Below are 27644 nucleotides of genomic sequence, written 5' to 3'. Positions count from 1 at the left end.
GATGGAGAGCTTCTCTGGGGGGTGGGAGAGCTCCGGGAGGGGGGGGAGAGCTTCTCCGGGGGATGGAGAGCTTCTCTGGGGGGGGGAGAACTTCTCTGGGAGGGGGGGAGAGCTTCTCTGGGGGGATGGAGAGCTCCGGGGGGGGGGGGCAGAGCTTCTCCGGGGGGATGGAGAGCTTCTCCGGGGGGATGGAGACCTCCGGGGGGGGGGCAGAGCTTCTCCGGGGGGATGGAGAGCTTCTCTGGGGGGTGGGAGAGCTTCTCTGGGGGGGGGAGAGCTCCGGGAGGGGGGGGAGAGCTTCTCCGGGGGATGGAGAGCTTCTCTGGGGGGGGGGAGAACTTCTCTGGGAGGGGGGGAGAGCTTCTCTGGGGGGATGGAGAGCTCCGGGGGGATGGAGAGCTCCGGGGGGGGGGGCAGAGCTTCTCCGGGGGGATGGAGAGCTTCTGGGAAGGGTGGAGAGCTTCTCTGGGGGGTGGGCAGCACCTCCAGGGGGTGGGGGAGCTTCTCTGGGGGTTTGCAGCTTCGCAGCTTCCCTCCCCAGGCCACAGTGACTTTCAGCCCCTGGGGAGGAAGGGGGAGGGAAATCGCGTCCCCTTCCCGGGTGTCGCAGCTTTGGTGGCCTTTGAGAGCCCCTTGCAAAGCTGGAGGAGCTCAGCATGTGTCCCCCCCCCGCGCAGTTCAACAAGGTGATGCTGCACCCGGGTGGTTTCTGGCTCACGGCTCCATGCGGGGATTCGGGGGGGGGTGGCTGCGTGGTTGTGTCTGAGCAGGGGCAGACGCTGGGCAGCTGGGTGTATCGACTCGGGGGGGGACGGGTGGGTGGGTCCATAAAGGTGGGGCTGTCCGGGGATCAGCACGGGAAGGGATGGGTGATGGGTGGGTGTCGAGAAGGGTGGGTGGGTCTGTCCTGGGGTGGGTGGGTGGATGGATGGACGGATGGACGGATGGATGGATGGATGGATGGATGGATGGATGGAAGGATGGATGGACGGACAGACGGATGGATGGATGGATGGATGGATGGATGGATGGATGGACAGACGGATGGATGGATGGATGGATGGATGGATGGATGGATGGAAGGATGGATGGACGGACAGACGGATGGATGGATGGATGGATGGATGGATGGATGGATGGATGGACAGATGGATGGGTGGATGGATGGATGGATGGGTGGACGGACAGATGGATGGATGGATGGATGGAAGGATGGATGGATGGATGGATGGACAGATGGACGGACAGATGGGTGGATGGACCAACAGACGGATGGATGGATGGATGGATGGAAGGATGGATGGACGGACAGACGGATGGATGGATGGATGGAAGGATGGATGGATGGAAGGATGGATGGAAGGAAGGATGGATGGAAGGAAGGATGGATGGACGGATGGACGGACGGACAGACGGATGGGTGGATGGATGGATGGACGGACGAACAGACAGATGGCTGGCTGGCTGGCTGGACAGATGGACAGATATCTAGAAGGGTGGTTGGTTGGTTCTGCCCAAGGATGGAAGGGCGGGCAGCCGGGTATCTAGGAGGGTGCACGGGTGGATGGGTCTGGCCAGGGATGGGTGGGTGGATGGATGGATGGATGGATGGATGGATGGACGGACATCTAAGAGGACGGGTGGGTGGTGGGTCTGGCCAAGGGTGGAGGGCGGGCGGATGGGTCCGTGGGCATGTGCATGGGTGGGACGGCCGGAGCTGGCTGGCTGAAGCACAGACAGATGTCCCTCCTCAGGGAGGCCGGGGGCTGGATGAGGAGGTGGCTCCGTGGGTTTACCCAGCACCAGCCGGATCCCCGGTTACCCTCCCCAGTGCTGCCCCAGAGCCACCCTTCCTGCTGCGCCGAAGACAATGAACCAAAGACAAAATAAACCCAACAAACCTCCAAATCCCTGCCTGCAGGTGCCGGGCGCCGCGTGCCGTCTCGGCCCAGTGCCCGCCGCTCCCGCGCGGGACAAGCCCAGTCCTGACCGAGGAGCCGCACCCGGGCTCATGCCCCATCCCGGCCCTCCCCGCTGCCGGGTGCTGCCCAAATCCTGCTCCGGAGCCAGAGCTGCAGGTGGAGAGGTGGCACGGCCTGGCCTGGCGGGGGCTCTGCAGGGGTGGCCTGATCCTGATCTGGGGGGGATCAGCTCGGTCCAGCTGCTCAGGGAGCAGCCTGGGTTTTAGCCAGAAACACAAACACGTTCCTTTTTTTTTTTTTTTTGGTCAGTTTTTCCCCGGTTTGAGGACAAGATTTTGTACAGAAAACAGGAGGTCACAGCGAGCAGGGGCTGATGGGGCTGGCTTGGGGCTTGGGGACATGGGCTTGGGGACATGGGCCTGAGGATACCAGTGTGGGGATGTAGGTTGGGGACATGGGTTGGGGTCAGCGGGTGGAGGTGTGGGCTTGTGGGTGTGGGTTTGGGTTGTAGGTTGGGGTAATGGGGTTGGGGACATAGGTGTGGGGACACAGACTTGGGGACGTGGGGCTGGGGACATGGGCTAGGGAAGGGTCGGGGGTCATGGGACTGGGGAGGCAGACTGGGGGCACAGGGTGAGGGTACAGGTTGGGGATGCAGGTTAGGGACAGGGGCTGGGGACAAAGATTGGGGGAACACGGGTTGGGGACACAGGTTGGGGACAAAGATTGGGGGACGCAGGTTGGGGACAGGGGCTGGGTTGGGGTTCTCACCCCCTGCGCCATGCTGGAGCTGAGCCGGGGGGGGTGTCACCCCCGAGCTGGGTGCGGGTCTGTGGGTGCTGACGGGGGGTGTGGCTGGCACCAGCAGCCACATTTTGGGGCGAGCACCCGCTCCTGCAGCCCCGGGGGGGCGGTATCACCGCCTCTGACACCCCCCAGCCCCCCCTTGCACCCCCTCCCCTTCCCCACAATCAGAGACCCGCGGTGGGCAGGATCCGGCCCCGGCTCTGCAGCGAGGCCCGGCGGATCCCGGCGGATCCCGGCGGATCCCGACAGATCCCGGCGGATCCCGGCGGATCCCGACAGATCCCGGCGGATCCCGGCCGCTCCGAAGGGGTTAAGGAGAAGCAGGTGCCTCTTTCCCGGGGCCGGAGGCCCTCCCACCCCCTCTCCTCCCCCAGCTCCTGGATATAAACCCGGAGCTGCTCACCCCGCCCTGGATCCGTCCTCCCTCAACCCGTCCTGCCCGTCCTGCCTGTCCTGCCACCAACCTCCTGCCTGGCTCGGGGCCCTGCCCAGCTCCCAGCCCTCCGCCAACCTCCTCGCAACCTTCTTGCCCGTCTTGCAACCTCCTTCCACCTTCTTCCAACCTTCTCGTCTGTCTTCCAGCCCTCCTGCCCACCTTCCAGCCCTCCTGCCCACCTTCCAGCCCTCCTGCCCACCTTCCAGCCCTCCTGCCCGCTCTCCTGCCCGCTCGCCATGTCTGTCACCATCACCAGGAAGACAGTGCGCAGCAGCTCGGCCGTACCCGGCCGTTCCTTCAGCTCCCACTCCTACACCGCCGGCCCCGGCATGAGGATGAGTACGGCTTCAGCCTTCGGGGGCTACGGGGGGAGCCGCTACGGAGCCGGGCTGTACCGGGGGCCGGCTGTCGTGCCCGGGACAGGGGGTGGCATCACGGCTGTCAGCGTCAACCAGAGCCTCCTGACACCCCTCAACCTGGAGATCGACCCCAGCATCCAGCGGGTGCGGAAGGAGGAGAAGGAGCAGATCAAGACGCTCAACAACAAGTTCGCCTCCTTCATCGACAAGGTGGGGCTGGGCTGGGGTGAGACCCTGTGGGGAGAGGGCTGGGACCCCCCTAGGGACCTCCTGAGACCCTCAGGGACCTCCTGACCCCTTCGGACGCACCCTGAGCCCCTTGGGGACATTGAGACCCCCTTGGGGACCTCCTGAGGCCCCCAAGGAGGTTCTGACCCCTTCAGGCACACCCTGAGCCTTTAGGGGACTTTGAGACCCCTCAGGGACCTCCTGGACCCTTCAGGCACACCCTGAGTCCCCTGGGAACATTGAGACCCCTTCGGAAAACTCCTGACACCCTCGGGGACATTCTGGCCCCCATGGGCACATCCAGACCTCCTTGAGGACCTCTTGACCCCTTTGGGCACATTTTGCCCCCCTTGGAGACCTCTTGGTCCCCTTGAGGATGTCCAGGCCCCCTTGGGGACACCCTGGACCCTTTGGGCACATTTGGTCCCTCTTGGGGACATCCTGGCCCTCTTGGGGACACCCTGATCCTTTTGGTCACATTTTGGACCTCTTGGGGACCTCCTGGCCCCCCTGAGAACATCCAACCCCCTCAGGGACCTCCTGCCTCGCTTTGGGCACATTTTGCCCCTCCTTGGGGACCTTCTGTCCCCTTTGGGTATGTCCAGACCCGCTTGGGGACACCCTGGTCCCTTTGGGCACATTTTGGTCCTCCTCATGGACTCGCTGCCCTCCTTGGGACACCCATACCCCCACCCTCCCCAGGGACCCCCTTTGGGCACATTTTGCCCCCCTTGGGGACTTCCTGCCCCCCCTGGGGACATGCAGTCTGCTGTGGGGACACCCTGGTCCCCTCCCACTGCTGGGGCCATGGCGGCTGGGCCGGCGGGCAGGGAGCGGCACTGGGGCAGGAGCTGGGGCGGGAGGGGATGGGGGGGGCAGTGTTGCCCCCCTGGGGTGTAATGGGGGCACCCCTCATGGAGGAAGCAGCCAGCAGTGGGGTGGGTGCCCCACTCCCGCCGGCACCCAGCACCCTTCCTCCCCGGCACCCGCTTCCGGGTGCTCCGCTGGGGACGGGCTCCTCACCCCACCGCGGGCTGGGGGGGGCCCCGCCGGGGCTGGGGGGGACAGGGATTCCCCTGGGGGCAACCCCAGACTGCACTCGGGACCCCAGGTTTGCACCCCAGACTTGGTGATCCCAGACTTGCACCCCAGGACCCCTGACTTGCTCCCTGCCACCCCCTTCACCCACCTCACCCTCTGCCCCTTGCAAAGCAGCACCCAGGACCCCCGGGATTGCACCCCAGATCCAGATTTTTGCACCCAGGACCCCAGATTTTTGCACCCAAGACCCCAAATTTTTGCACCCAGCACCCCAGATTTGCACCCAGGACCGCAGCCTTACACCCCAGATCCAGGTTTTTGCACCCAAGACCCCAAATTTTTGCACCCAGCACCCCAGATTTGCACCCAGGACCACAGCCTTACACCCCAGATCCAGATTTTTGCACCCAGGACCCCAGATTTGCACCCAGGACCGCAGCCTTAGACCCCAGATCCAGATTTTTGCACCTAGGACCCCAGATTTGCACCCAGGACCGCAGCCTTACACCCCAGATCCAGATTTTTGCACCCAGGACCCCAAATTTTTGCACCCAGCACCCCAGATTTGCACCCAGGACCCCAGATTTGCACCCAGGACCGCAGCCTTACACCCCAGATCCAGATTTTTGCACCCAAGACCCCAAATTTTTGCACCCAGGACCGCAGCCTTACACCCCAGAACCAGATTTTTGCACCCAAGACCCCAAATTTTTGCACCCAGCACCCCAGATTTGCACCCAGGACCGCAGCCTTACACCCCAGATCCAGATTTTTGCACCCAAGACCCCAAATTTTTGCACCCAGCACCCCAGATTTGCACCCAGGACCGCAGCCTTACACCCCAGATCCAGATTTTTGCACCTAGGACCCCAGATTTGCACCCAGGACCGCAGCCTTACACCCCAGATCCAGATTTTTGCACCCAAGACCCCAAATTTTTGCACCCAGCACCCCAGATTTGCACCCAGGACCACAGCCTTACACCCCAGATCCAGATTTTTGCACCCAGGACCCCAGATTTGCACCCAGGACCGCAGCCTTAGACCCCAGATCCAGATTTTTGCACCCAGGACCCCAAATTTTTGCACCCAGCACCCCAGATTTGCACCTAGGACCCCAGATTTGCACCCAGGACCGCAGCCTTACACCCCAGATCCAGATTTTTGCACCCAAGACCCCAAATTTTTGCACCCAGCACCCCAGATTTGCACCCAGGACCGCAGCCTTACACCCCAGATCCAGATTTTTGCACCCAGGACCCCAGATTTTCACCCAGCACCCCAGATTTGCACCCCAGCCTCACTCCCATGCAACCCTCTGCCCCCTGGCAAACCCGCACCGAGCACCCGTCTCCATGACCCACCCGAGGGGTGAGAGGGGGTGATGCTGACGCCTCCCCCCGCCCCTTTTCGCCCCCTTGTCCCCCAGGTCCGGTTCCTGGAGCAGCAGAACAAGATGCTGGAGACCAAGTGGAGCCTCCTGCAGAGCCAGAAGACCACCCGCAGCAACATGAGCGGGCTCTTCGAGGCGTACATCGCCAGCCTGCGCCGCCAGCTCGAGGGCCTGGGCCAGGAGCGCCTGCGCCTGGAAGCCGAGCTGGGCAACATGCAGGGGCTAGTGGAGGAGTTCAAGAACAAGTCAGTCCCGTCCCCGTTGGCCAGGATGCGGCCGGGGTTGCCAGGGCTTCACCCCGCTGCTTGTGCCCCTCCCTAGGGTGTCTTGTGGGGTGGGGGTGTGTGACAGTCCCCCTCGCTGGTGTCCCCGCCGTGGGGTGCAGCGTCCCCCCCGTGTCCCCGAGGTGTTGGCGGGTGGTTGGGGGTGTTGGGGTGGGGCTGGAGCGTCCCCTTTGGCTGTCGTTGGGGTGGCTTGGCCTGGGGAGGGTGGTTCTTCCTTGCAAGGGACATACTGGTGGGTGGGTCCCCGTGTCCCCCATGTCCCTGCATCTATGTCCCCCATACCCCCATGTCCCTGTGTCCCCCATGTCCCTGCACCCTCATGTCCCCATGTCCCTGTGTCTCCATGTTCCCTCACGTCCCCATATCCCCATGTCCCCATGTCTCTGTGTCCCCCCAAACCCCACATTCCCATGTGCCCATGTCCCCATGTCCCTGCATGTGTCCCCCATATCCCTGTGTCCCCTATGTCCCTGTACCCCCATATCCCTACATCTCCATGTCCCTGTGTCCCCCATGTCCCTGCACTCCCATGTCCCCACAGCCCCATGTCCCCCTGTCTCTGTGTCTCCACATCCCCCCAATCCCCATTTCCATGTCCCTGTGTCCCCATGTCCCTGCATCCATCCCCCATATCCGCCTGTTCCCGTGTCCCCAATGTCCCTGCACCCCCATGTCCCCATGTCCCTGCATCTGTCCTCCATATCCCCTCTTCCTGTACCCCCATATCCCCACATCCCCATATCCCCCTGTCCCCGTGTCCCCCATGTCCCCGCATCCCAGTGTCCCCCAAGTCCCTGTACCCCAATGTCCCCATATCCCAGCATCCCCACGTCCCCATGTCCCCCCCATCCCTGTCCCCCCCCATCCCCAGCTCCAAGCCCTCCCCTCTTCCCCAAGGTACGAAGAAGAGATCAACCACCGCACCGAGAAGGAAAACGAGTTTGTCCTGCTCAAAAAGGTGACCCGGGGTCTGGCAGGGGCCGAGCAGCGCCGGGGAGGGGGTGCTGAGGGGTGGGGTGGGGGGGCTGACGGGCCGCCTGCTCTGCCCCCAGGACGTGGACGAAGCCTACATGAACAAGGTGGAGCTGGAGTCGCGCCTGGAGAGCTTGACTGACGAAATCAATTTCTTGAGGCAACTTTATGACGAGGTACGGGGTCACCTCCCTTGGCGGGGGGGCCCACACGGGTACTGAGGTGCCCATGCTCAGCCCTGGACCCCCCCGCCATTGCACGCAGGAGCTCCGGGAGCTGCAGTCTCAGATCTCTGACACCTCCGTCGTCCTCTCCATGGACAACAACCGCAGCCTGGACCTGGACGGGATCATCGCCGAGGTGAAGGCGCAGTACGAGGACATCGCCAACCGCAGCCGCGCCGAGGCCGAGAGCATGTACCAGATCAAGGTGAGCTCCCGCCTCCCCCCCGCCGCTGGTCCCCGCTCTCCCCCGATCTGAGATGAAGGAAGCGCAGGCGCCTTCCTCCTCCTCCTCCTCCTCCTCTTCCTCCTCCTCCTCCTCCTCCCTGAGGCTTCAGCCGGGCAAACACCCTCCCTGCCCCGGAGCAGGCGGCTGGTGCGTGGGAGAGATCCCGGCTCCAAACCCAGCCGGAGCCGCCACAGCCCAGCCTGGAGCATCCCTCCTGGCGTGGGCACGTCCCGGCTCTTTTCTCCCCAATTTTGGGGTGCCCTGTCTCCATCCTGCCCGCTCCGGTCCCCACAGTACGAGGAGCTGAAGACGACGGCCGGGAAGCACGGGGATGACCTGCGCAACACCCGCAGCGAGATCAACGAGCTCAACAGGCTGATCCAGAGGATCCAGGCGGAGATCGAGGCGCTCAAGAACCAGGTCTGGGAACAGCCCCCGGGGTGGGAAAGTGGGGAGACGCTGCCCGCTCCTCCCGCTGCCTCTCTCCCCCACCAGCACCCCCGGGGGCTCCTCTGGGCATTGAACCCCCTCCCAGCCACTGGTGGGCTCCCATGGACCCCTACCCTTGGAAACTCCGGATTAGAGCTGTCCTGGACATGCAGGGGGGGTCACAGACTGGGTGGGGGGGATAATGGGGGGGGCGAGGGACAGTGGGGGCCATAGGGGATGCTGGGGGTGAGGGATGGTGGGACATGGGGGATGCTGAGGGGTGCAGGGCCTACTGGGGGGCAAGGGGCGTTGAGACATGGGATTCTCGGGGCTGAGGGATGCTGGGGGGGTGGGGGTTGCTGGGACATGGGAGGTTCTCGGGGGGGTGCGGGGTGCTGGTGGGGGCTGCCGGGGGTTGAGAGATGCTGGGGGTGAGGGATGCTGAGGCCCGGGGGTGCTGTGAGATGCTGGAACATGGAGATGAGGCACAGGGATGCTGGAGTACTGCGGGTGCTGGGGCACAAGGGACCCCCCCCAGCCCCTTCTCCCTCTCACCACCCCCCCCTCTCCCCACCGTGCGTGTGCGTTGCAGCGAGCCAGCCTGGAGACGGCCATCGCGGAGGCGGAGGAGCGCGGGGAGCTGGCCCTGAAGGACGCCAAGGGGAAGCTGGCTGAGCTGGAGGCCGCTCTGCAGAAGGCGAAGCAGGACATGGCCCGGCAGCTCCGCGAGTACCAGGAGCTGATGAACGTCAAGCTGGCCCTGGACATCGAGATCGCGACCTACAGGAAGCTGCTGGAGGGCGAGGAGAGCAGGTGGGGGCACCCAATGGGCATCCCAGATCCCACATCCCCTGGGCACCCTGCAGCCCCACCCTGGGTATCCGCAGCTCAACGCTGTGGCCGTGACGAGGAGGATCCCACCCCCCCTCTGCCACCACCTCCCCGTTTGCCCTTGGGCATGTCCCTTAGCCCCCACCCTGACACTCTGCGTGTGTCGTGTCGTGTCTCTTCCCCCCCCTCCAAATTTCTCCCGTCAGGCTGGAGTCTGGCATGCAAAACCTGAGCATCCACACCAAGACAACGGGGTACTCAGGTAAGGCTGGGGGGGGGTGTTGAGGCCGGGACCCCCCACCTTGGGTGCCACCACCCGGTGCCACCGTGCTCACGGCTGTCCCCCTCCCCCAGCAGCTGGCTTCGGCGGGGGCTTCGGGGGGGGCTTCAGCACCTCCTACGCCAGCTCTGGCTACGCCGTGTCCCCCCCCGCCCTGGAGAGCTCGTCCCTCACCAAGTCCCGCGCCATCGTCATCAAGAAGATCGAGACCCGCGACGGCAAGTTGGTGTCCGAGTCCTCCGACGTCCTGGCCAGCTGAGCCCCCCTCCCCGGGGGGGTCCCTCCGTGGGAGCCTTTGGTGGCCAGATCTGGTCTGCAGACGGACGGGACCCCCAGCACCCCCTTCTTCCCACCCCCCACCCCCAGGGCATCCTGAGCCAGTGCCCCGCCCCATCCACAGCAAGGGCTCCAACCCCCCAATTTTCCCCAACCCCTCCCTCCCTCCGTCCTGCCCCCCCCATGTCCCCATTGAAGCTGTGGGGTGCAAAAGGGGGAGGCCCAACCTGCCCCCCGCTCTGGGGGGCTCCCGCCAGCTCTGCTGCTGGAATAAAGCCTTTAAAAGACGGAGGGTTTTTGAGAAATGCTGCTGCTGGGAGCTGCTGCCAGCGGGGACGGGGGGGGCCTGGAGAAGGGTTCACCCTGGGCCAGGGGTGCCAGGGTCTGTCCTGGGGTGCTGGGGTCCATCCCGGGGTGCTGGGCTCTGTCCCTGGGTGCCAGAGTCCATCTTGGGGTGCCGGGATCCATCCGGAGATGCCAAGGTCTGTCCCTGGGGGCCAGGATCTGCCCCAAACCGCCAGGCCCCTTCCTGGGGTCCCCCATGCCAGGACGCACACCCGGGGTGCCAGGATCTGTTGTGGGGTGTCAGTGTCACTCCTGGGGTGCCAGATTCTATCCTTGGGTGCCTGGGTCCCTCCTGGGGTGCCAGGATCCCTCCCGGGGTGCCAGGACACATCTTGGGGTGTCAGTGTCCCTCATGGGGTGCCAGGACCCACCTCTGGGTGCCAGAATCTGTTGTGGGATGTCGGGACTCATCTCTGGGGTTCCAGGATCTGTTGTGGGGTGTCAGTGTCCCTCCTGGGGTGCCAGGACCTCTCCCTAGGTGCCAGGATCTGTCTTGGGGTGCCAGGGTCCCTCATGGGGTGCCAGGATCTGTCCCAAACTGCCAGGCTCCCACCTGGGGTCCCACATGCCAGGACCCCTCCCTGGGTGCCAGGACACATCTTGGGGTTTCAGTGTCCCTCCCTGGGTGCCAGGACCCCTCCCTGGGTGCCAGGACACATCTTGGGGTGTCAGTGTCCCTCCCTGGGTGCCAGGACATACCTTTAGGTGCCAGGACCCCTCCCTGGGTGTCAGGATCTATATTGGGGTGCCAGGACCCATCTTGGGGTGCCAGTGTCCCTCATGGGGTACCAGGACCCCTCCCTGGGTGCCAGGGTCCCTCCTGGGGTGCCAGGATCCGTCCCAGCGCAGCCCCGGGCCACGCGATGGGTTGTGGGGTGTCTTTTAGGGTCCCCAGCACCAGCCCCCATGGGCGTTAATTACTGCCCTCGTTAGCGCTGGCTGTAACGAAGCCAAATCTTGCGGGATTTTCCCCCAAACCAAAGTTCCCTCCACACGACAGCTCCCGCCACGTCCGTCCTGCACCGCCTGGATCCGGGAGCTGCTCCAGGCCCTGGCTGAGGCTCAGCCCCGCGGGATTCTCTGGTGTCTCATAGGAGGGTTGAGCCCTGGGGTGCTGCTGGGAGGAAAAATGTGGGAGCCTTTTTCTTTTCAGCCGCCTCTGCACCCCGAAAAGCCGTGGGATCGCCCCGCCCGTGGGGTTTGCTGGCCCCCAGGGCCCCAAGTCACCCCGGGAGGAGGGTGCCCACCCTTTCACCCCTCATCTGGAGTCTCAGGGAGGGGGTGAAGCAGACAGGTTTGGGGGTCCCAACCCCCCCAGACATCCAGCCTGGTGAATAGCCGGGGGGGGGGTGTGTCTGTGTGTGTTTAATGGGATTTTCCACCCCAGCCCCCTCGGAGGTGACAGGGGACATGGCTGGGGCCAGCGGAGCTGCTGGTGGCAGAGACGGGGGGGGGGGGGAGCGGGGCGGCGGGACGGAGCTCGGAGCCATCCCTGGGGGTGTCCTCCTTGGGGGGGGACACACATCAGGATGGGGGGACCCCGGCTTGGCGCTGGCACGTGGCAGACGGGGACTTTGCCCCTTGGTTAATAATTAACTAATGAACAGCACCGGCTCGTCCGGGCTGGGGACGGATCCTGCTCCCACGGGGACGTGGCGGCGAGGGAAGGATTTGGGGGTTCAGGGTGGGCTGTGGGTGGCTTTGGGGGGGGGGCCTGCGTTATGGAAGTGGGGGTTCAGCATCGCCCCCCCCGGGCACCGCTGGTACCTCCGGTGATCCCTCAGCAGTGGAAAGGGGCGGGGGGGGGGGGGGGGGGGGCTGCGAGGCGGGGCTGGGGGAATGTCCCCGGGCTATTGGGGTGCTCCAGGAGTTGGGGTGCAACCTCCCGCCTCCCATTCCCGGTCCGGAGGTGACACCTGCCGTCTGCACCGCAATTACCGCTTGCATCTAATTAACGCGCTCTGGGGGCCGAGGGGGCCCCTGTCCCCCCCCGCCCCGTGCAACGCCCTGACACTTTGCACCCCAGGGGCTTGGGGGGACCCCCCAGGGGGTTGGGGGGGGGTCCCGTCAGTTTTTGGTGCGATGCAAAGCGGGGGGGGGGGGGGGGGGGGAACGACACACGGCGGGAAGCACCCGCGTCCGCCAGAGGCTCCCCGAGAGCCGCCCTGACACCCCCCCATTCCCGGGGGGGGGCCCCTGAGCACCTGGGGGGGCCCTTTGGCCAAAACGGGGCTGGTGCTTGGTTAAGGTGGGGGGTGACACACCTGACACCCCCCCAAAAAGGGGGTGGGAGCAGCCGCGGCGCCGCGATTTCACCCTTGCCCGGGGCAAGGGGGGGATTAAAGTGGGGGCACCGCCCTGCACCCCATTTTCTTCTCTCCACCCCCCCTCTAATTTCAACACCACCCTGACCCTGCCTCAGGGTTTGGCTTTGGTGGGGGTCCCCTCCCACCCCCCCCCCCGATGTATCCAGGTCCCTCGGGGCTCATCCTGCTTTTCGGGGGGCTGGGAGCTGGTTTGGGGGCTCACGGGGTGCTTGGCGAGGGGGCAGGTTTGGGGACACCCCCAGAAGCTTTGCCCCCAAGACCCTGTGGCACCCCCGGCACCCCCCCCTCGCCCCCCCCCCCCGAAGCCTCCGGGTGATTTTGGGGTTCGCGGGGACGCTGGAGGGCGGCAGAGGAGCGGGGATGGGTGCAGGCAGCTGCCTGGGAGCGGGGGGGGGGCAGGATGCGGGGGTCCCCCTTCGACTCTCAGGGAGGGGGTGGGGGGGTCCACTCCAAACCCCACGGAGCATTTGGGGGCGGGGGGGGGGAACAGCCCAGGTACACCCGTGGCGGGGGGGGGGGAGCTGAGCCCGGGGGGGCTCCATGAACCCCCCCAGTTCGGAAACGCTGGGGGTCACGGAGAGGTGAACTTGGAGGGGAAACTGAGGCACGGGGGGGGGGGCGATGGGGGGTGCTTGAGCCCCCCAAGGGCGGCGGCTCGGTGGGACCCCCGGGGTGCAACCTGCAAGCTTGGGGGGGGGGGGGCTAGAGGGTCCCCCCACCAAAATCAAGCCCCTCCTCTGCATAACCTCCTTCCCCGGGGGTTGGGGGGGGGCACCCCAAAACCGGGGGTGCCGGGGGTGCCGGCTCAGCCGGATGCCGGCGGGCAGGGCCGGGCAGGAGCAGGCAGCGCTGGGACAGGCCGGGGGGGGGCCGGGGGGGGGGGGGGGCGGTTTGGGCAGCACTTTGTTGCGGGCAGGGTGCGGTGCCACCCCGGGTTTCGGTGTCACCCCACCCCCTGCTGGCATCGCGGGGGGGACCTCGGGGGTCCCCGGCATCGCCTTGCGGCTTTGTGGGACCCAGGGGCACCCAGAGTGTCCCGGGGGGGGTGTGGGGGGGTTAAAGTCAACCATCACCTCCTAAAAAGGTCCCAGGGCTGGAGCTGGGGAGGTGATGCCCTGGGTGGGGAAACTGAGGCACGGATACAGCTCGGGGACCCCCCCCTTGCTCCCCGCCGGCAGGATTTGACCCTATAAACCGCCCCGGGGGTCCATCCCTGGGGACTCGGGCCAGCTGTGGCCCCCCCAGGCCTGGGGGGGGGATGCCAGGGCAGGCAGAGGCCTGACTCAGCTCGTCTCGGGGGTGGAGCAGTGACTCACCGGGACGGACGTGCCGGGGCCCCGTGTGCGGCCCGGGGGTTTTCCGGTATCCCGTGGGTTGTGGGGGGGTCCCGGGAGCTTTCAGGGGTGTCCTCCTGGGGTTGGGCGGGAGCTGGGAGGGAGGAACCGGACGCCTTGGGCTGTGGGGGGGAGCAGGGTGATGGGGTTTGGGGGTCCTGAGCCCATGGGGGGGGGAATTAGGGGGTTGTGGTGGGCCAAGGGGGCCCTACCGGTGGGGGGGGTCCCCCCGCGTGAGGACCCACGATGGAGCTCAGCTGCTTTGTGTCCCCCCAAATTTTCCTTCCAGTGATGGGACCTGAACCCCAAATTCCGGCTCTGTGGGACCCTCCAAGCCCTTCCCCCCCCCCAATCCACTACCAGAACAGGCTCCTTCACCCCAAACCCCACTTCCCCCCCCCAGCCACAAGCGTTTTGGGGTCCCCTTTGGATGTGACACTGTGTGGGGGGGGTGTGGGGTGGGGGAACGAGCAGCACCCATAGAGGGGGCACCCAAAATCTGCGTGCTCGGTTGGGCACCTCAGGGCGTGCGCTTGTCCTTGCACACGCGTGTGCATAGGGGGTCGCACGGGGTCCCTGCCCCATATGGGGGGGCTGGTGTGTCCCCCCCCGCCGTTGGGGCCTGGGCGTGGTTCTGGGCCGGGGTGCAGCAGCAAGACTGGGCTTGCCGGCGAGTTTAACGCCTGTAATTAGCGGCGGGGGCAGGAGCCGCCCAAAGCTTACCTCTTCATATTTTCACACGCACACCCCTGCACCCTTCCCGGGGGGGTTCCCCCCCTCCCTGGAGCCCCCAAACCCCCACCTGGCCCCCAACACCCCCCCATGTCCCCATCCTTCCCTTTGGGCCGCTTCCCCCCACCCCTGTGGCGCCTCGTGGGGGTGAAGCATCCCCAGACCCACCCAGCACATTTTGGGGAGGGTGTTGCCCCTTTTTTTTTTTTTTTTTTTTTTTTTTTTGTTGGTTGGTTTGTTTGGAAAACACCCCGGGATCAGGCACGGGGTGTCCCCCCGGGTGCTGGCAAACCCCTGGGCAGGGGAAGCTGGGGCGAGGTGGGCTGGTGGGGAGGGCTGGACTGGTTTTTTGGAGGTTGGGGCGGCTGGTTCTGCTCCCCAACACCTCTCCGCCCTTTAGAGGGTGCTCTGCAGTTACCTGCGTTTATCTGCGCACCCCGAGGACTGCGGGACGGCCCGGGGTGGATGGACAGACGGATGCAGGGATGGATGCAGGGACATCCCCTGGGCTGCAGCGCCCTCGGTCCCCATCTCCATCGCCCCACATCTGCCTTTCCTCTCGGCTTATCCTGGGGTGACCCCAGCAATTTGGGGAGGGGGGGGTGCGATGCTGCAGCAAAGCCGCTTCCCCTCTGCACCGGGATGTTGTCGGGTCCAAAATCCCTCCCGATCCCGGATGGCTTTAACCCCGATCCACGCTCAATCCTCTGCCGAGCCCGGGCTCTAATTTTGCTGGAGGCAGAGATGCTCTCCCATCCATTTTGCCTGTTTTCTTCCCCAAAATGCTCCTTTTCTGATCATGTAAGAGCCAGCGAGTTGAACAGCCTCACTCCCACCCCCTCAGCTTACGAGTTACGAGGGGACCTTCTCATGGGGGAAAGTCCTCTCTGTCCTCCTGCCAAATCCGCAGGCGTTTGGAGAAACTTTTCCGTTTCCGTGAGGCTTCACACCTGTTTTTCCTCATCCTTTTTTTTTTTTTTTCACTAAAAATGAATGTTCTGGCCCCAAGTGATGCTGTAGGAGTGTGGGGGGGGGAGGCTGGGGAGATGCTCTGCCCTGCAAACTCTCCTTGATGGCCTGAAGCTGCTTAAAGGTGCGATCCCCCACCCTTGGCCCCATTGCAGCAGGACCCTTTCCTCCCTAAATTTCCCCCATTTTGGTGTCCTTGTTTGCCCTCAGCGTGGGGAAAGGGTGCTGGGTTTCCTCCAACGTGGGAAGAAACAGGGGGAAATGGGTGTCCATCGGGTCTTTGTTCCCACGCGATGGGGTTGTACAGCTCTGCATTGGCCTCGCTTGGGCCGCTGCGATGTCACTGGGACCTCCCTCACCCCCCCACGGGGGTCACCCCTGGGGTAAATCCCACCCTGTATCCCTTGGGGCAGGTTCTCATCTCCCCAGGGGGGTCCCTGCTTCCCACTTCTAGTCCAAGAGGATGCTCCTCCTGGCTACGTCCGAAACGATCCCTCGTACTCGTTTCATGGGAGACCTGGCTCTGTTTTTCCTACTGTCGAGCCTCGGGGGCAGGGCTGGGAAGAGTTTTTCCTTGGGGTGGGGAAAGATGCTCAGTCGACTTCCCGGTAGCGTCCCACGCCGAGCGGCACGGCAGGGGACAGCGGGAGAGGTGACACCCGACGGAAGTGCCAACGCTGCGTCAGGTGAAAGCCTTGACTGGCATCACCACAACAATAAGGATCATTGCTCTTATTAATGCCACTTACGGAGGGCCGCAGATTCCCAGGAGAAGGGGTTGCCTGTAAGCTATGTGTTAGCAGCATCATTTACTGCAAGGAGGCTCCCGAGCGAGCGCCCGGGGCTCTTTGCTCTCTGCAATTGCGGCTCTGACAGGAGCGGGGGTGCCGCCCGTCTTCTGCAACACGCCGCTTTGATCTCTCTCGGGACCCACCTTGTTATTTCTGCTTTTATGATTCCCAGCTCAAGTCCCAGCCCTGCAATTTGCCTGGTTAGTAATTGCCACTTGAGCAGTCGGGAGGCTCTTGCTCCTTCACTATTCCACAAAACGGGGTTTTCTCGATTGAACACGGTCCCAGCGCAGCTTTGGGGTGAAAATGGGTACATTTGGGCTCTCTCTGGTTTTGTTCTGCTTTCCCCCAGGTGCTGCAGCGTGGATGCTGCTTGTGCTTCGAGCCTGTACTAGTGGTCCCCTCTCCCCTTGGGCTACAGGGATACCTGTGGGTGTGGATATCCGGGGTATCCAGCTCCGGGGGTTGTCCAGAACCTTTTTTAGCCCCCCAGCGAGGACACATCCCCTCTTCCCACCTTTCTTTGCTGGGAGAGGAGCCAGCCTGTGGGTGCAACAGCTGATGCAAAGAGCTCTGTGGAACGCACCTGCCCGCCCTGGCTTAATTTCTCTCTTTCTTCCCTCTGCTTTGCATGTGAGACCTGGCCCATGGGGATAACGAGCAGCGAGACCGGAGAGCCCAGCGTCAGCCTTTGGCAAGGGGCTGTGCTCGCTGCCGTGGGCTCTGATGCCCATCAGTGGCTTTGAGAAGCTTTCCTGGCTCTGAAATACTCCCAGTATAAACTGGTGTTGTGGCTGAGGGACTGTGCTGCTTCCTAATGATCCTGACGAGAGATGCTGAGCACCATCAGCTCCTGGGAGGATAAATCCCGGTTTCTGTCCAGGCACGGTGTCCGGTGCAGAAAAGGGTCACATCCTGCCATGGTTCATCTCCTGCTAAGGTGCACGGAGTGTGGCAGCTCCTCTATTGAGCCTGGAGACCCTCGTGTCCCCGCACAGGTATCTGCCGGCAGACGAGGGATGACCCCCGGCAGATGAACCAGCTGCCCCAGTGCCAGCAGGGACCGAGCCTGTGGGTCCCTGCCCCACAGCTGCCACCCTGCCGCGCCGGGGAGCTGCCACAGGTGCTCGGGCTGCACCTCTGGGGATCTGCGTCTGCCCAACTCCCCTGCCGTGGCCTTGCGGAGCCCTGAGGAAGTCTCGGAAGCTCATTAAATAAATGTTAGTGGAGCTGCAAAACCTCTCGGGATCAGGTTTCACCTCTGGGCGAGGGTTAGGATGCAAAGAAGTTGGTTATTTATATCTTTCCATGGGAAGAGCCTATTTTCTCTTTCCAGCATCTCATCCAAGCCTGGCCTAGCAAAGCTCGTAGGCGTGTGTGTAGGTCTGGGGGTTTGTCCGCTTGTCCTTAGGGAGAGGAGAAACCCCTTGGGAGGTGGATGGTTGCTGCAGAGCAACGGGGCCCAATGGCTGCTGAGCTGTTTGCTGGGGTGTCCAGGTCCTTAGTGGTGACAGAACTTTAAACCCAGCAGTAACCTGATGTGAGATTTTATCTGCATTTCTGAGCTACGAGCTGGTCTTTAAGAGGAGGACTCATGTCTCCTGCGTTTGGAAACATCTGATCTCTGCTGCGCACTACGTCAGCTTTGCTACCGTCACGCTTCTTGCGAAGAGAGAGGAGTTGCTGGAACTTGACCTCTCCTCCCACCCCGCCGTGGGGGAGGCAGGAGAGGAAGCGCTGGCAATTAAAGTGGGGCCGGGCTGTCCCATGGGTGCTGTCGCCACGCCCCACCCCACGGCTTTGGGAGGAAGGTCGCCTTCACCGTCTGCTTCCCACCCCGGGATGCTCATCCCAAGGCTTTGCCGTTGCTGCAGGGTCACTCGGTCCCGGCGCTGGGTGGGTGATGGTGGCCAACGTTGGGTCACTGGTTCCTTGCTCCTGGTGCGTTAAGTAGCCCGGCAAGCTCTGGAGCATCCGAGATGCAACGTGGGATGGATTTGGGAGGGAGCCCCAGTGTCCCAGTGAGGTTTTTCCCACCCCACTGTGGTGGGGCAGGACTTGATGGGTGTAGCAGGGCGCTCTGCTGGCCCAACAGCTGGCTTCTTGGGCAAGCGCCTCGGCCGGCAGCGAGCCAGGAGCCGTGCCAGGAGCCGGTGGCGGAGCCACCCTGGGAACTCCCGGCAGCTATGCTCTCCGCCTGGGCTCCAACAGGTTCATTCGGTTTCTCGGCAGATCTGCCGGTTGCGTAAGGTCGGGGAGATGCAGCCGCCGCCTCCTTTCCCCCGGCCAGAGCTGGGTTCAAGACGCTTCCCTCCTCACCCCGACCACGTCCCTGCTGTGAGCTGGAAAATCGGGGATCCCAGAACCTCGGGGTGGGAGAGGGTTTCCAGGGGGGACCGGGGCGTGCAGGATGTTTGCTGCCAAAGGGGAGCGTGAATTTCCCTGTTCCCTGCAATGCAAATCCCCTTGGGCTGAAAATCCTGCAGCTCAGTGAATGAGGTTCAGGAGGAAAAGTCCTCCCTTCTTGCAGAGATGCACCGGGCCCCAGATTTGCATGTTTGCAGTAGAAAAAAAAAAAAAAAAAAAGCTGGAGGTGAATAGGCTCAGAGCTGAAACTGGTTCCCCAAACCTCTCCCACGAGTGTCTATAATAAAAGGGATAATTACAGAGTTAGCTTTTATTGTCGCAGCTTCAGCTGCAGCTTGTGGTTTGGGGAGGAGTTTTATGGCTTTTTATTATTTTTTTTTAACAGTGGGATAAATGGGGATCCTCAGTTGGAAGGCATCTTCAGACACCTTTGCTCATTAAAATATAAATTAAAAGTGGTTAAGCAATTAAGTCGTATTTTTTTTTGAACAATGTGAGCTCGCTCATGGGTTACCATGGGAGAGGCTTTGCCAAGTGCCACGTGCTGTGGAGGGGGTTTGTGGCTGGAGACCCTGCGAGGATGATCAGGAAATATCCCGGCAGTGCCTGGAGGGCTTCCAGTTGAGGAGGGGTTGGGACCTGCCGTCACAGATGCTGGGCAGAGCTCCAGGCGGGGAATGGCATCTCGACGCCGTTGAGGTATGGCGAAGGTGGGCAACATGGAAATATGAAGATGTTTTGTTCTCTGCAAACCCCTCCATGTCCTTCCAAGCTCAATACACCACTCAGAGTGATGTAAAATGACTTTTAAGCAGGTTTTAAAGTCATTTTCTCAGTCTTTTTTATTGACATAAAACTGATTTTATAACCCTGCCAAGGACTAATGCTTTCTGGTTGTGAAACAGTTTTGGACAACCCAAGTCAAACCTCCTCTGAGCAGGAGGTTGAACCCGAGTGCATCTGAGGGTGTGATTGGGAAACCACGTTTTTGTTGGAATTCAGTGAACCAAGCACCTGCCGTCAGGCTCAAAATGAGTGATTTAGTTAAAACAAGGGTCTCCCTCGAGGGTGTGACACGTCAAGGAATTTGTAGTGCTTTGTCATTGCCATAAGAAGCTCAGAAAGGCCCATGATAAGTTGACAGTTGCAGCTGAGGGAATTTGATTTGGAGTTGGGCTTCCAACACCAACAATAGCTTTGTTTTTCTTAGCTCTCGAGGGAGTGTTTTGAGGCAGGTCATGGTGGTGGCAAAGGTAGGAGGGGGGCCTTCCAAGCCCTAAAACAATGAATAGAATAATAATAAAAAAAAATAATCTCTCTCCACTCTCCTGACACCCAGCCAACTTCCTGAGCACATAAAAAGGGGCACTCAGCCACTGCACCCACAGGACTCACCTCCTCTTGCCTCCGAACCTCCTCCTGTGCACCGCGCCACTCGGCTCTTCCCTCTTCACGGGTTTACTCTCGGGGACCTGTCACCATGTCTCGCCAGTCCTGTGGCCTCGGCAAGGGATTCAGCTCCAGCTCCGCTTGCTTTGGAGGGAGGAACAAGGTCGTGTTCAGCTCGGTGTCCCGTGGAGGATGCAGAGGACCCGGCAACGCCGGTGGCTTCAGCAGCAGGAGCCTCTATTGCTTGGGAGGGAGTAAAAGTACCTCTCTGGGAGGATTCGGTGGAGGTGGTGGTGTCTGCAGAGGTTTTGGGGCTGGTGGCCAAGGAGGCTTTGGCTACGGCTGCAGTGCAGGGACAGGACTTGGTGGCGGCTATGGTGGTGGGGCCGGTGGCATCTTCGGTGGAGGCCTCTGTGGTGGATTTGGTGGCTTTGGTGGAGGATTTGATGGTGGGATGGGAGGTCAAGGCTTTCCGCCTTGCCCACCGGGCGGCATCAGGGAAGTGACCATCAACCAGAGCCTGCTGGCCCCGCTCAACCTGGAAATCGACCCCGAGATCCAGAAGGTGCGAACACAAGAGCGGGAGGAGATGAAGAAGCTCAACAACAGATTTGCTTCCTTCATTGACAAGGTGAGAGTGGCTTCAACCTGGGGCTGGGGGGTGGAGGTCTGAGCTCACCGTGGCTCCTCCTGGTTGCAATTGCTGGGAGATGCCCATCCAATAATACCCAGAGAACCAGGCGTTGCCCAGACCACCCCAAAGAACCCCTGCAGCCAGAGAGATGGTGGCTGGAGAAGTGACTTTCCCAAGGTTATTGGAGAAACCCAGGAATAGGATCCTTAGTTCTTAAGACCATGATGCTGGTGCTGAGCTGTGGGACCACGTACCGACGTGCAGAGCATCCTCAGAGGAGCCTCTGCTGGTGGACTCTGTCCGTCTGGGGGTTGAAGGACTTTGGGTGTTTTGGCCTTTTTTTTTTAAGGAGATGCCAAAACTATGAGCTTCACCTTGTTTCTCCTGTTTAGAGGCTGTGAGATTGGAGAGGGAAGGTGACTCACCTTTGCTCACTCATCCTAGAGCTGTGGTCCCACCCATCCCAGTGGGACCCTGGAGTTATTGCTCCCTGGAGAATAGACAGGGAGGTTAATCTCATTAAGTGGGAAAAAAACCTGATGGAAAACACGGAAAAAAAACTCAATAAAACGATGCTTTTGGGAATAGTCTGACTCTTTTTCTACCTACCTCTACAATCACTTAGGTCCGGTTCCTAGAGCAGCAGAACCAAGTCCTGGAGACAAAGTGGAAACTCCTGCAGGAACAGGGTGGCACAGGGGTGGGTCGCAGGAACCTCGACCCCATTTTTGAAGCCTACATCAGCAGGCTGAGGACGCAGCTGGACGGCCTCTCAAGCGAGAAGCATCAGCTGAATTCAGAGCTGAAGAGCTTCCAGGATATGGTGGAAGACTTCAAGACCAAGTACGTTGTTCTCGGTTGTAGTCATGGTTGGGCTGTCTGGTAGTGAAAAAATAGAGGAAACAACTTTGAACTGTCAGAAAATGGAAAAAAAAAAATCATGAGAATTGGCAATATTTCACTTGCTTCAATGATTAGAAAATGTGAAAGGTTTTGGGGAAGTTTTCATCCACTGAGTTTTGACAAGAAATGGTAAATTTTCAAGGGATTTCTCAATCTGCATTGTTGCTGAGTTGTGCTTCTCACTAAAGCAGGATTCTCTGCTGTTTGTCTTCCTCACTTACGAGTCCATGACATTAATATTTAATGAACTAATTAGATCACTTGCTAAATCCTACTATAATTTCCTCACGGATTTCCTCATGGATTCCTTCCCATAATATCCTTCAGGATTTGAAGCTTAGGGCTTTCTTTGGAAGGGTGATGTGGGGTTAAAAAAACCCAGACATTATTTTCCTGCCATTATTTATTAGATTAATTTGTCTGGCTGGAAAAGCAAGAACAAAGCCTGGAGAAATGCTTCCACTGAAGGAGCTACGAAAAACGGCAGGAAAGAAAGTCTGGGACTCATCAACCGCGCTCTACTGAGGCTGCAGGTTGAAAACTGACTTGGTTTTGGAGATTATCTTCACCACTCCACACTCTGCAGCAGCTCCCTGCCCCAATAAGCAGATGGAAGTGGCCCACGTTGAGGACCTGAAGGTCCTTGGGTCTTGTAGAAGGAGTTGGAGTGGCCACAGCCCCCAGGATTTGGTTTAGGCAGAGATAAAACTCTTGGCGGGTTTTTTTCAGCAAGACATTGGAGACAGCAGGAGCCAGGGCTCGTCTAGAAAGGAGAAGTGCTGTTGTTTGTCCATAAATCTCGCTCGTGGCGTGTCTATTTTTGCTGCGTTCAGTAGTCTGAGGCCAACAACATCTAGTTGCCAGCAGCATCCATAGCCAAAATAAGCAGAGAGATTCAATCGCCCTCGTTACAATCAACAGGTACGAAGAGGAAATAAACAAAAGGACGGCTGCGGAGAATGATTTTGTGCTCCTAAAAAAGGTAAAGTTGGGTGTTGTTTGGTTTGTTGTGGGTTGTTTTTTTTGGTTTGTTTTTTTTTTTTTTAACACAAGGACACGTCTTGGTTCAGAGGATGTCTTGCTTCCATCAGCACTGGTTTGTTGACATCAGATGTGAACTGGGACCCCTAGGTGTACGTGCCGTAGGGAAAGGAGCACCGAAGGGCTCACAGTTAAATAAAATGCTGTGCGTCAGGCGGAAGGTTTTCACTTCCCGTTTCTGCTGCAGGACGTGGATGCAGCCTATATGACCAAGGTGAATCTTCAGGCAAAATCAGATTCTCTGGCAGATGAGATAAACTTCCTGAAGTATCTTTATGAGGTGGTAAGTGCTCTGGCTGCTCTCTGGAGGGGGGATGCTGGGGTGGGGAAGGGTTATGACCCTCAGGAAATTATGACAGGGCTAAAGTCAGATCTGGTATGAATTGCAGGAGCTGTCTGAGATGCAGAAGACCGTTTCCGACACCTCTGTGGTTCTCTCCATGGACAATAACCGAAACCTGGACCTGGACAGCATCATCGCAGAGGTCAAAGCCCGCTACGAGGAGATCGCCAACAGGAGCCGAGTGGAGGCTGAGTCTTGGTACCAGTGCAAGGTGGGTGTGTCACACGTTGCTTGTGATCACCGATGTCTGAGGAGGTGGAGGGCTTATTGGTGATAGCTCAGAGCATGCTGGGGCCTGGGCTATGGCTGGTACTGGTCTAGCCAGGCTGGAGCCAGCGTGCACATGCTCTCTTTGGTTCTGGAGGGTGATACGGAGAGCTGTTGGGAGCAGCCACACGTGGTGGCTCTAATGTTCTCCCCTCACTTCTGCCTACCAGTATGAAGAGCTGCAGGCTACTGTAGGCAAACATGGAGACAGCCTTAAGGACACAAAGGCTGAGATCTCTGAGCAAAACCGCATGATCCAGAGGCTACGGGCTGAGATTGAGAGCGTGAAGAAACAGGTAGGGGTTGCATTTTTTAAGAAATGGGTGTGAGCTCTTGGTAACGCCCTTCAGAGCTTCCCTAAAAGCAAATAGTCTGGTAACAGTCACTGTAAGCAGGAGGGAGCCTGTTGTATTTGCGAATAGCTGAGACCAGCTGATCTGGGATCATGGCTTCATCTCCAAGTGGCTGCCCCTACCCCACTCATCTCACCCATGTCTTGCCCTCCAGTGTGAAACGCTGCAGAGCTCCATTACGGATGCTGAGGAGCGCGGGGAGCTGGCCCTCAAGGATGCCAGGGCCAAACTGACTGAGCTGGAGTCAGCCCTACAGAAAGCCAAGGCTGACCTGGCCCGGCAGCTCCGCGAGTACCAGGAGCTGATGAACGTCAAGCTGGCCCTGGACGTTGAGATCGCGACCTACAGGAAGCTGCTGGAGGGCGAGGAGTGCAGGTGGGGATACAGCAAGAGCTTGACTGCACCCTGCTAAATCAACGGGAAAAATGCGGCACATCACACCTCCTCTGTTAAAATAATTATGGTGTTGCCACTAGCCACGGACTGCAGTCCTATAGCTGCTGTTATTTGTGCCCATGGACCAAGCTGGCTTCATGGAGCTGGGCTGGCCCAGATGCTCTGGCTGGAGCTGATGCTCTGTCTCCTTCCCTTGCAGGATGTCCGGAGAGTGTCAGAGCACCGTGAGCATCTGTAAGTAGCGTTCCCACGGCTGGGATTGATGCTCCAAAACTCTTTGGTGGCATCAGAAGTAACCTCGTGCCTTCTGTTCCTCCCTGCAGCTGTGGTGGGAGGCAGCAGCAGCTCTGTGGGAGGTGGATACGGCGGCGGACTGTGCCTTGGAGGAGGACTCGGAGGACTCGGATTCGGTGCTGGAAGTGGGAGAGGCGGTGCTGGCTTCAGCTACAGCCTAGGAGGGGGTGGATGTGGTGCAGGGGGTGGATTTGGTGCAGGGGGAGGATTTGGCTCTGGAGGGGCAGGATTGTGCTCTGTGGGTGGAGGGTGTAACTCAGTGGTGGCGGGCTCTGGCACTGTCCTGAAGAAAAACACCACCTCGATGTCTGTCAGCCGGAGGGTCTAGGGAAGTGAGTTATCTCCCCCATCCCCAGCACCCAAAGGAGAAAGGAAGCAAATTTCATGGTGACCACCCCCCCACCACCCTCCATTCACTGCCCAGGTGATGGCTATCTACTTCATTCTAAGCCACCACCATCCTTCAGAAACTGCACGGGAAAGTAAAATACGGCTCCATTCACCAGTCTGGGATTCTCAGCAGTGTCTGAGGACAGCTCACGCCCCCCGAGACACAGCCAAGCTGCTGGTTATCGGGGTGCTGAGGACTCGTTTGGAGGCAGGACCTGCCCCTTCTCTGGGAAGCCCCAAACACGGCTGGGAGAAGGCGAGGTCCAAGCGCGAGGTTCCTCCCAGGGGACTGGTCCCTGTGCCGCTCAGGGAACTGGTGTCCTGTGAAGCCTGCGGAGAGCCTTGACTTCTGTCAAGATCTTGTGCTGGATCCAGATGTGGTGCAATTTTAATCGGTGCTACTCATCAGCCAGGGCTCGAACTCCAAAACAAGAATTTCCTAATGGTGACTAGTCCCAGCTGAAGACATTTCTTACCCTGCTGTAATTTCTTTTGTGTGTTTTTTTTTTTTTTGTTGTTTGTTTTTTTTCTTTTTCTTTTCTAAGCAAGATACTGGCAGTTTCACTTGTGTTTTTTACAAGCTATTGTAAAATGTTTAGTTTTGCTCAGAGTTTATCTTTTCATTGAGATCATGGGAAGAATTGTGCTTGTTTGCTTAGGCCTTTCTCCTTTGGCATGTGGCATACCCCAATAAACACTAGAGGCAGTAAGCTTGTGTGGTTTTCTCTCTGACCAAAGAGTTTCATGTTGCAACAGGACTCCTCTTTTGCTGAGATCTATAAGTGTTACCTGACTTTCTCTTGCCCTTTGAAGTTTGCATTTAAAGAAACCAAAGCAAACGTGTAGCCCGTTCTTCTCACCCACCTCTCTACAAAAATTTGTATGGTTTGTAAGTTTGGCAGGAGGATGAAGGAGGTCTTGCAGGGATGAGGTGTTTGGGGTGGCAAAATTGCTGGGTCAGGCTCTGTGTGATGGTCTGATCCAGCCTCTGTGAAACACACGGGGTTTTCTTGGATGATATCCGTGGGAACAAGCCCATTCTGCGCAGCGTGGCAGGAGAGAAAGTCACCTGGGTTGAACCTGGATGCTCTTCTCCTCTGTCCTTCTGCTGGCACTCCTGGAGTGAGTGGGCCATTAGAGCAGAACAGACTTTTGGACTCGGTTGATTTTAGGAGACCGTTCACTTGCTTTTTCTCTTCCTAAGCTCTTTCCTTGCTCGTGTTGGCCAGCTTGGGGTAAATCTCTGACTGACCACTGCCTCCAAGCCCACCACTGGCCTCCACCTGTGCTTCCCTGTTCTCCAAGGTGGTCCCAGTGCTGTGGTGCCCACAGCTGGTGCTGGCATGACAAAGACATTGCACAGCCCTAAGCGCTTCTGGAGCATCCTATAAGGGACGGTGTGGAAGTGGGAAGGGTGATCATCACCCCTGCAGCTAAATCAAAGCTAATTCCTCAGCATCCATGATGCTGGAGCCAGCCTTGAAGCTTTTACTGTTGTCTGGACTGGCCAAGGATCCATGGGTTGTTTTTAAAGAAGCCACAAAAGGTAGCTGAGACCATGGGAAGAGCAAGATCCCAACCCCCCGTCAAGCCCTACCTCTCCACAAAAGTAGAATATTTTTGATGACCTGTAAATTTAGAGCCAAAAACTCCTGGTGTGGTTTGACCTCTTGCTCAGGAGACCTTGAATCACATCCCTGGTCAACCACAGACTCGCTCTGCGATCCAGATGAGTCATTTAATTTATTCCATGCTCCGTTCCCTGTTTGTAAGTGCTTGAGACATAAACCTACCAGAGACTGTGGAATGTCACAACGCTGCCAGCAAAGGCATGTAACTACTTGGATGGGGAGATGGTTTGGGCAATGGTTAAATATTCGAGTGAGTTGTGAAGGGACCTGAGATGGCGTTGAATGAAAAGACATCTACTTCCCTCAGAGTCACCCCAATCTAGCTGCCTCTGTGTAAACTTGCCTCCAGCAAATGACTCCTGACATCGGGGCAGCGTGATGAAGAGACAAAAGGCTTCTAGATGTGTACAAACGCTGTAGTTAAAACAAACAGACACCAAAAAAAAAAAAAAAAGGCCTTGCCTTTTGTTCCTATGATCACACCAGCAATTAGGGGAAAATTCTCCTGGGCTGGACCGAGATGTGACATAATTTCTGCCTTTTGTTGGAGGAGCGAAAACATTTTACGTGGCCTGAAATAAGTTTCGTTTAATTTCGTCATGATTTCCTCCCATTTTAGAAGTCTCTTCTAAAGCACAGTGAAAACACTTAGACGTCAAGTGTTTTATGGGAAGTGTGGGGACTAAATGCTTTGCTTTGCTTTTTCCCCAGAAATTCTCCCTTTCTGTGGTTGAAGTCTTTTCTTAAGTCAACTGACAGTGCTGCTGCTGAAATGAGATTTTTCCTCCAAGTATTCAAGGCTTGAGCAGCTTTTCCTGTATTCCTGCCTGTTTATTTTCATAGAATCATAGAATAGTTTGGGTTGGAAGGGACACTTAAAGGTAATTTTCCTTCATCAGGGCTTTGGGTACAAAGATGTTGTTTGAGATCCCCTCAGTCTAAAGCTGCCTATTGCATTTGAAGCGGGTGATGATGTTGATATCCAAATCCTGGTTTGATTTCCTAAACTTGGCTGGAGATGTGGCCGTGACTCAATGATGGCGTTATCTAAACACGGGTGCTCGGGACTCAAGCATTGTGCTGACTTAATGCATCTCCTCCCAGCGCAGCTGGGAACGCGAAAAGTTTCTGATCGCGTCGTCCCACCCACAGAAAAAAGGAAAAGCCAAAAAAACCCCCCGAAAAACGTAACCACGTTATTTGGCAATGCAGGGGGAGGCAAGGGAAGGCATTGTCAAATGTGTGTGCATCTGTGATGTGTTGCATATGCGTGATTATATCTATATTATATCTGCAGCAGCTGTAAACCCACAGCACCCTCCTGAACCTTGTGGTGTGGCAGGCGGCGGCGGAATGTATTTGACTGATAAATCAGAAGTGGAGCTCGTTCACAGCCTGGGTCCGTGGAGACAGCGCTGCCAGGTCTTGCCT

At 59.3% G+C, this 27644-nt stretch overlaps 2 protein-coding genes across 4 annotated transcripts; both read left to right on the top strand.

Annotated features, from left to right (window-relative positions):
- The first annotated feature begins 3144 nt into the window (after positions 1–3144).
- KRT8 (keratin 8) lies at positions 3145–9987 on the top strand. Of its 3 annotated transcripts, none has more exons than XM_074929479.1 (9): positions 3145–3734; positions 6222–6430; positions 7367–7427; positions 7522–7617; positions 7706–7870; positions 8186–8311; positions 8913–9133; positions 9358–9413; positions 9509–9987. In XM_074929479.1, exons 1-9 carry the CDS (start codon positions 3402–3404, stop codon positions 9688–9690), a joined length of 1449 nt encoding a protein of 482 aa, XP_074785580.1. In that variant the 5' UTR covers positions 3145–3401; the 3' UTR covers positions 9691–9987. The 3 variants fall into 3 exon arrangements, with proteins under 3 accessions (XP_074785580.1, XP_074785578.1, XP_074785579.1); XM_074929477.1 differs by having other exon boundaries at positions 9506–9987; XM_074929478.1 differs by having other exon boundaries at positions 9358–9431; positions 9506–9987.
- Positions 9988–20052: 10065 nt separating this feature from the next.
- LOC141971821 (keratin, type II cytoskeletal 4-like) lies at positions 20053–24520 on the top strand. The gene is made up of 9 exons (XM_074929415.1): positions 20053–20592; positions 21221–21438; positions 22420–22480; positions 22727–22822; positions 22929–23093; positions 23320–23445; positions 23657–23877; positions 24098–24132; positions 24222–24520. Exons 1-9 carry the CDS (start codon positions 20053–20055, stop codon positions 24518–24520), a joined length of 1761 nt encoding a protein of 586 aa, XP_074785516.1.
- The last annotated feature ends 3124 nt before the right edge of the window (positions 24521–27644 follow it).

The sequence above is a fragment of the Athene noctua genome, chromosome 30 (assembly GCF_965140245.1).
Source record: "Athene noctua chromosome 30, bAthNoc1.hap1.1, whole genome shotgun sequence".
Taxonomy (NCBI): Eukaryota; Metazoa; Chordata; class Aves; order Strigiformes; family Strigidae; genus Athene; species Athene noctua.
The sequence above is the reverse complement of the archived record's forward strand: the minus strand, read 5'-3'. Positions and strand labels throughout refer to the sequence as shown.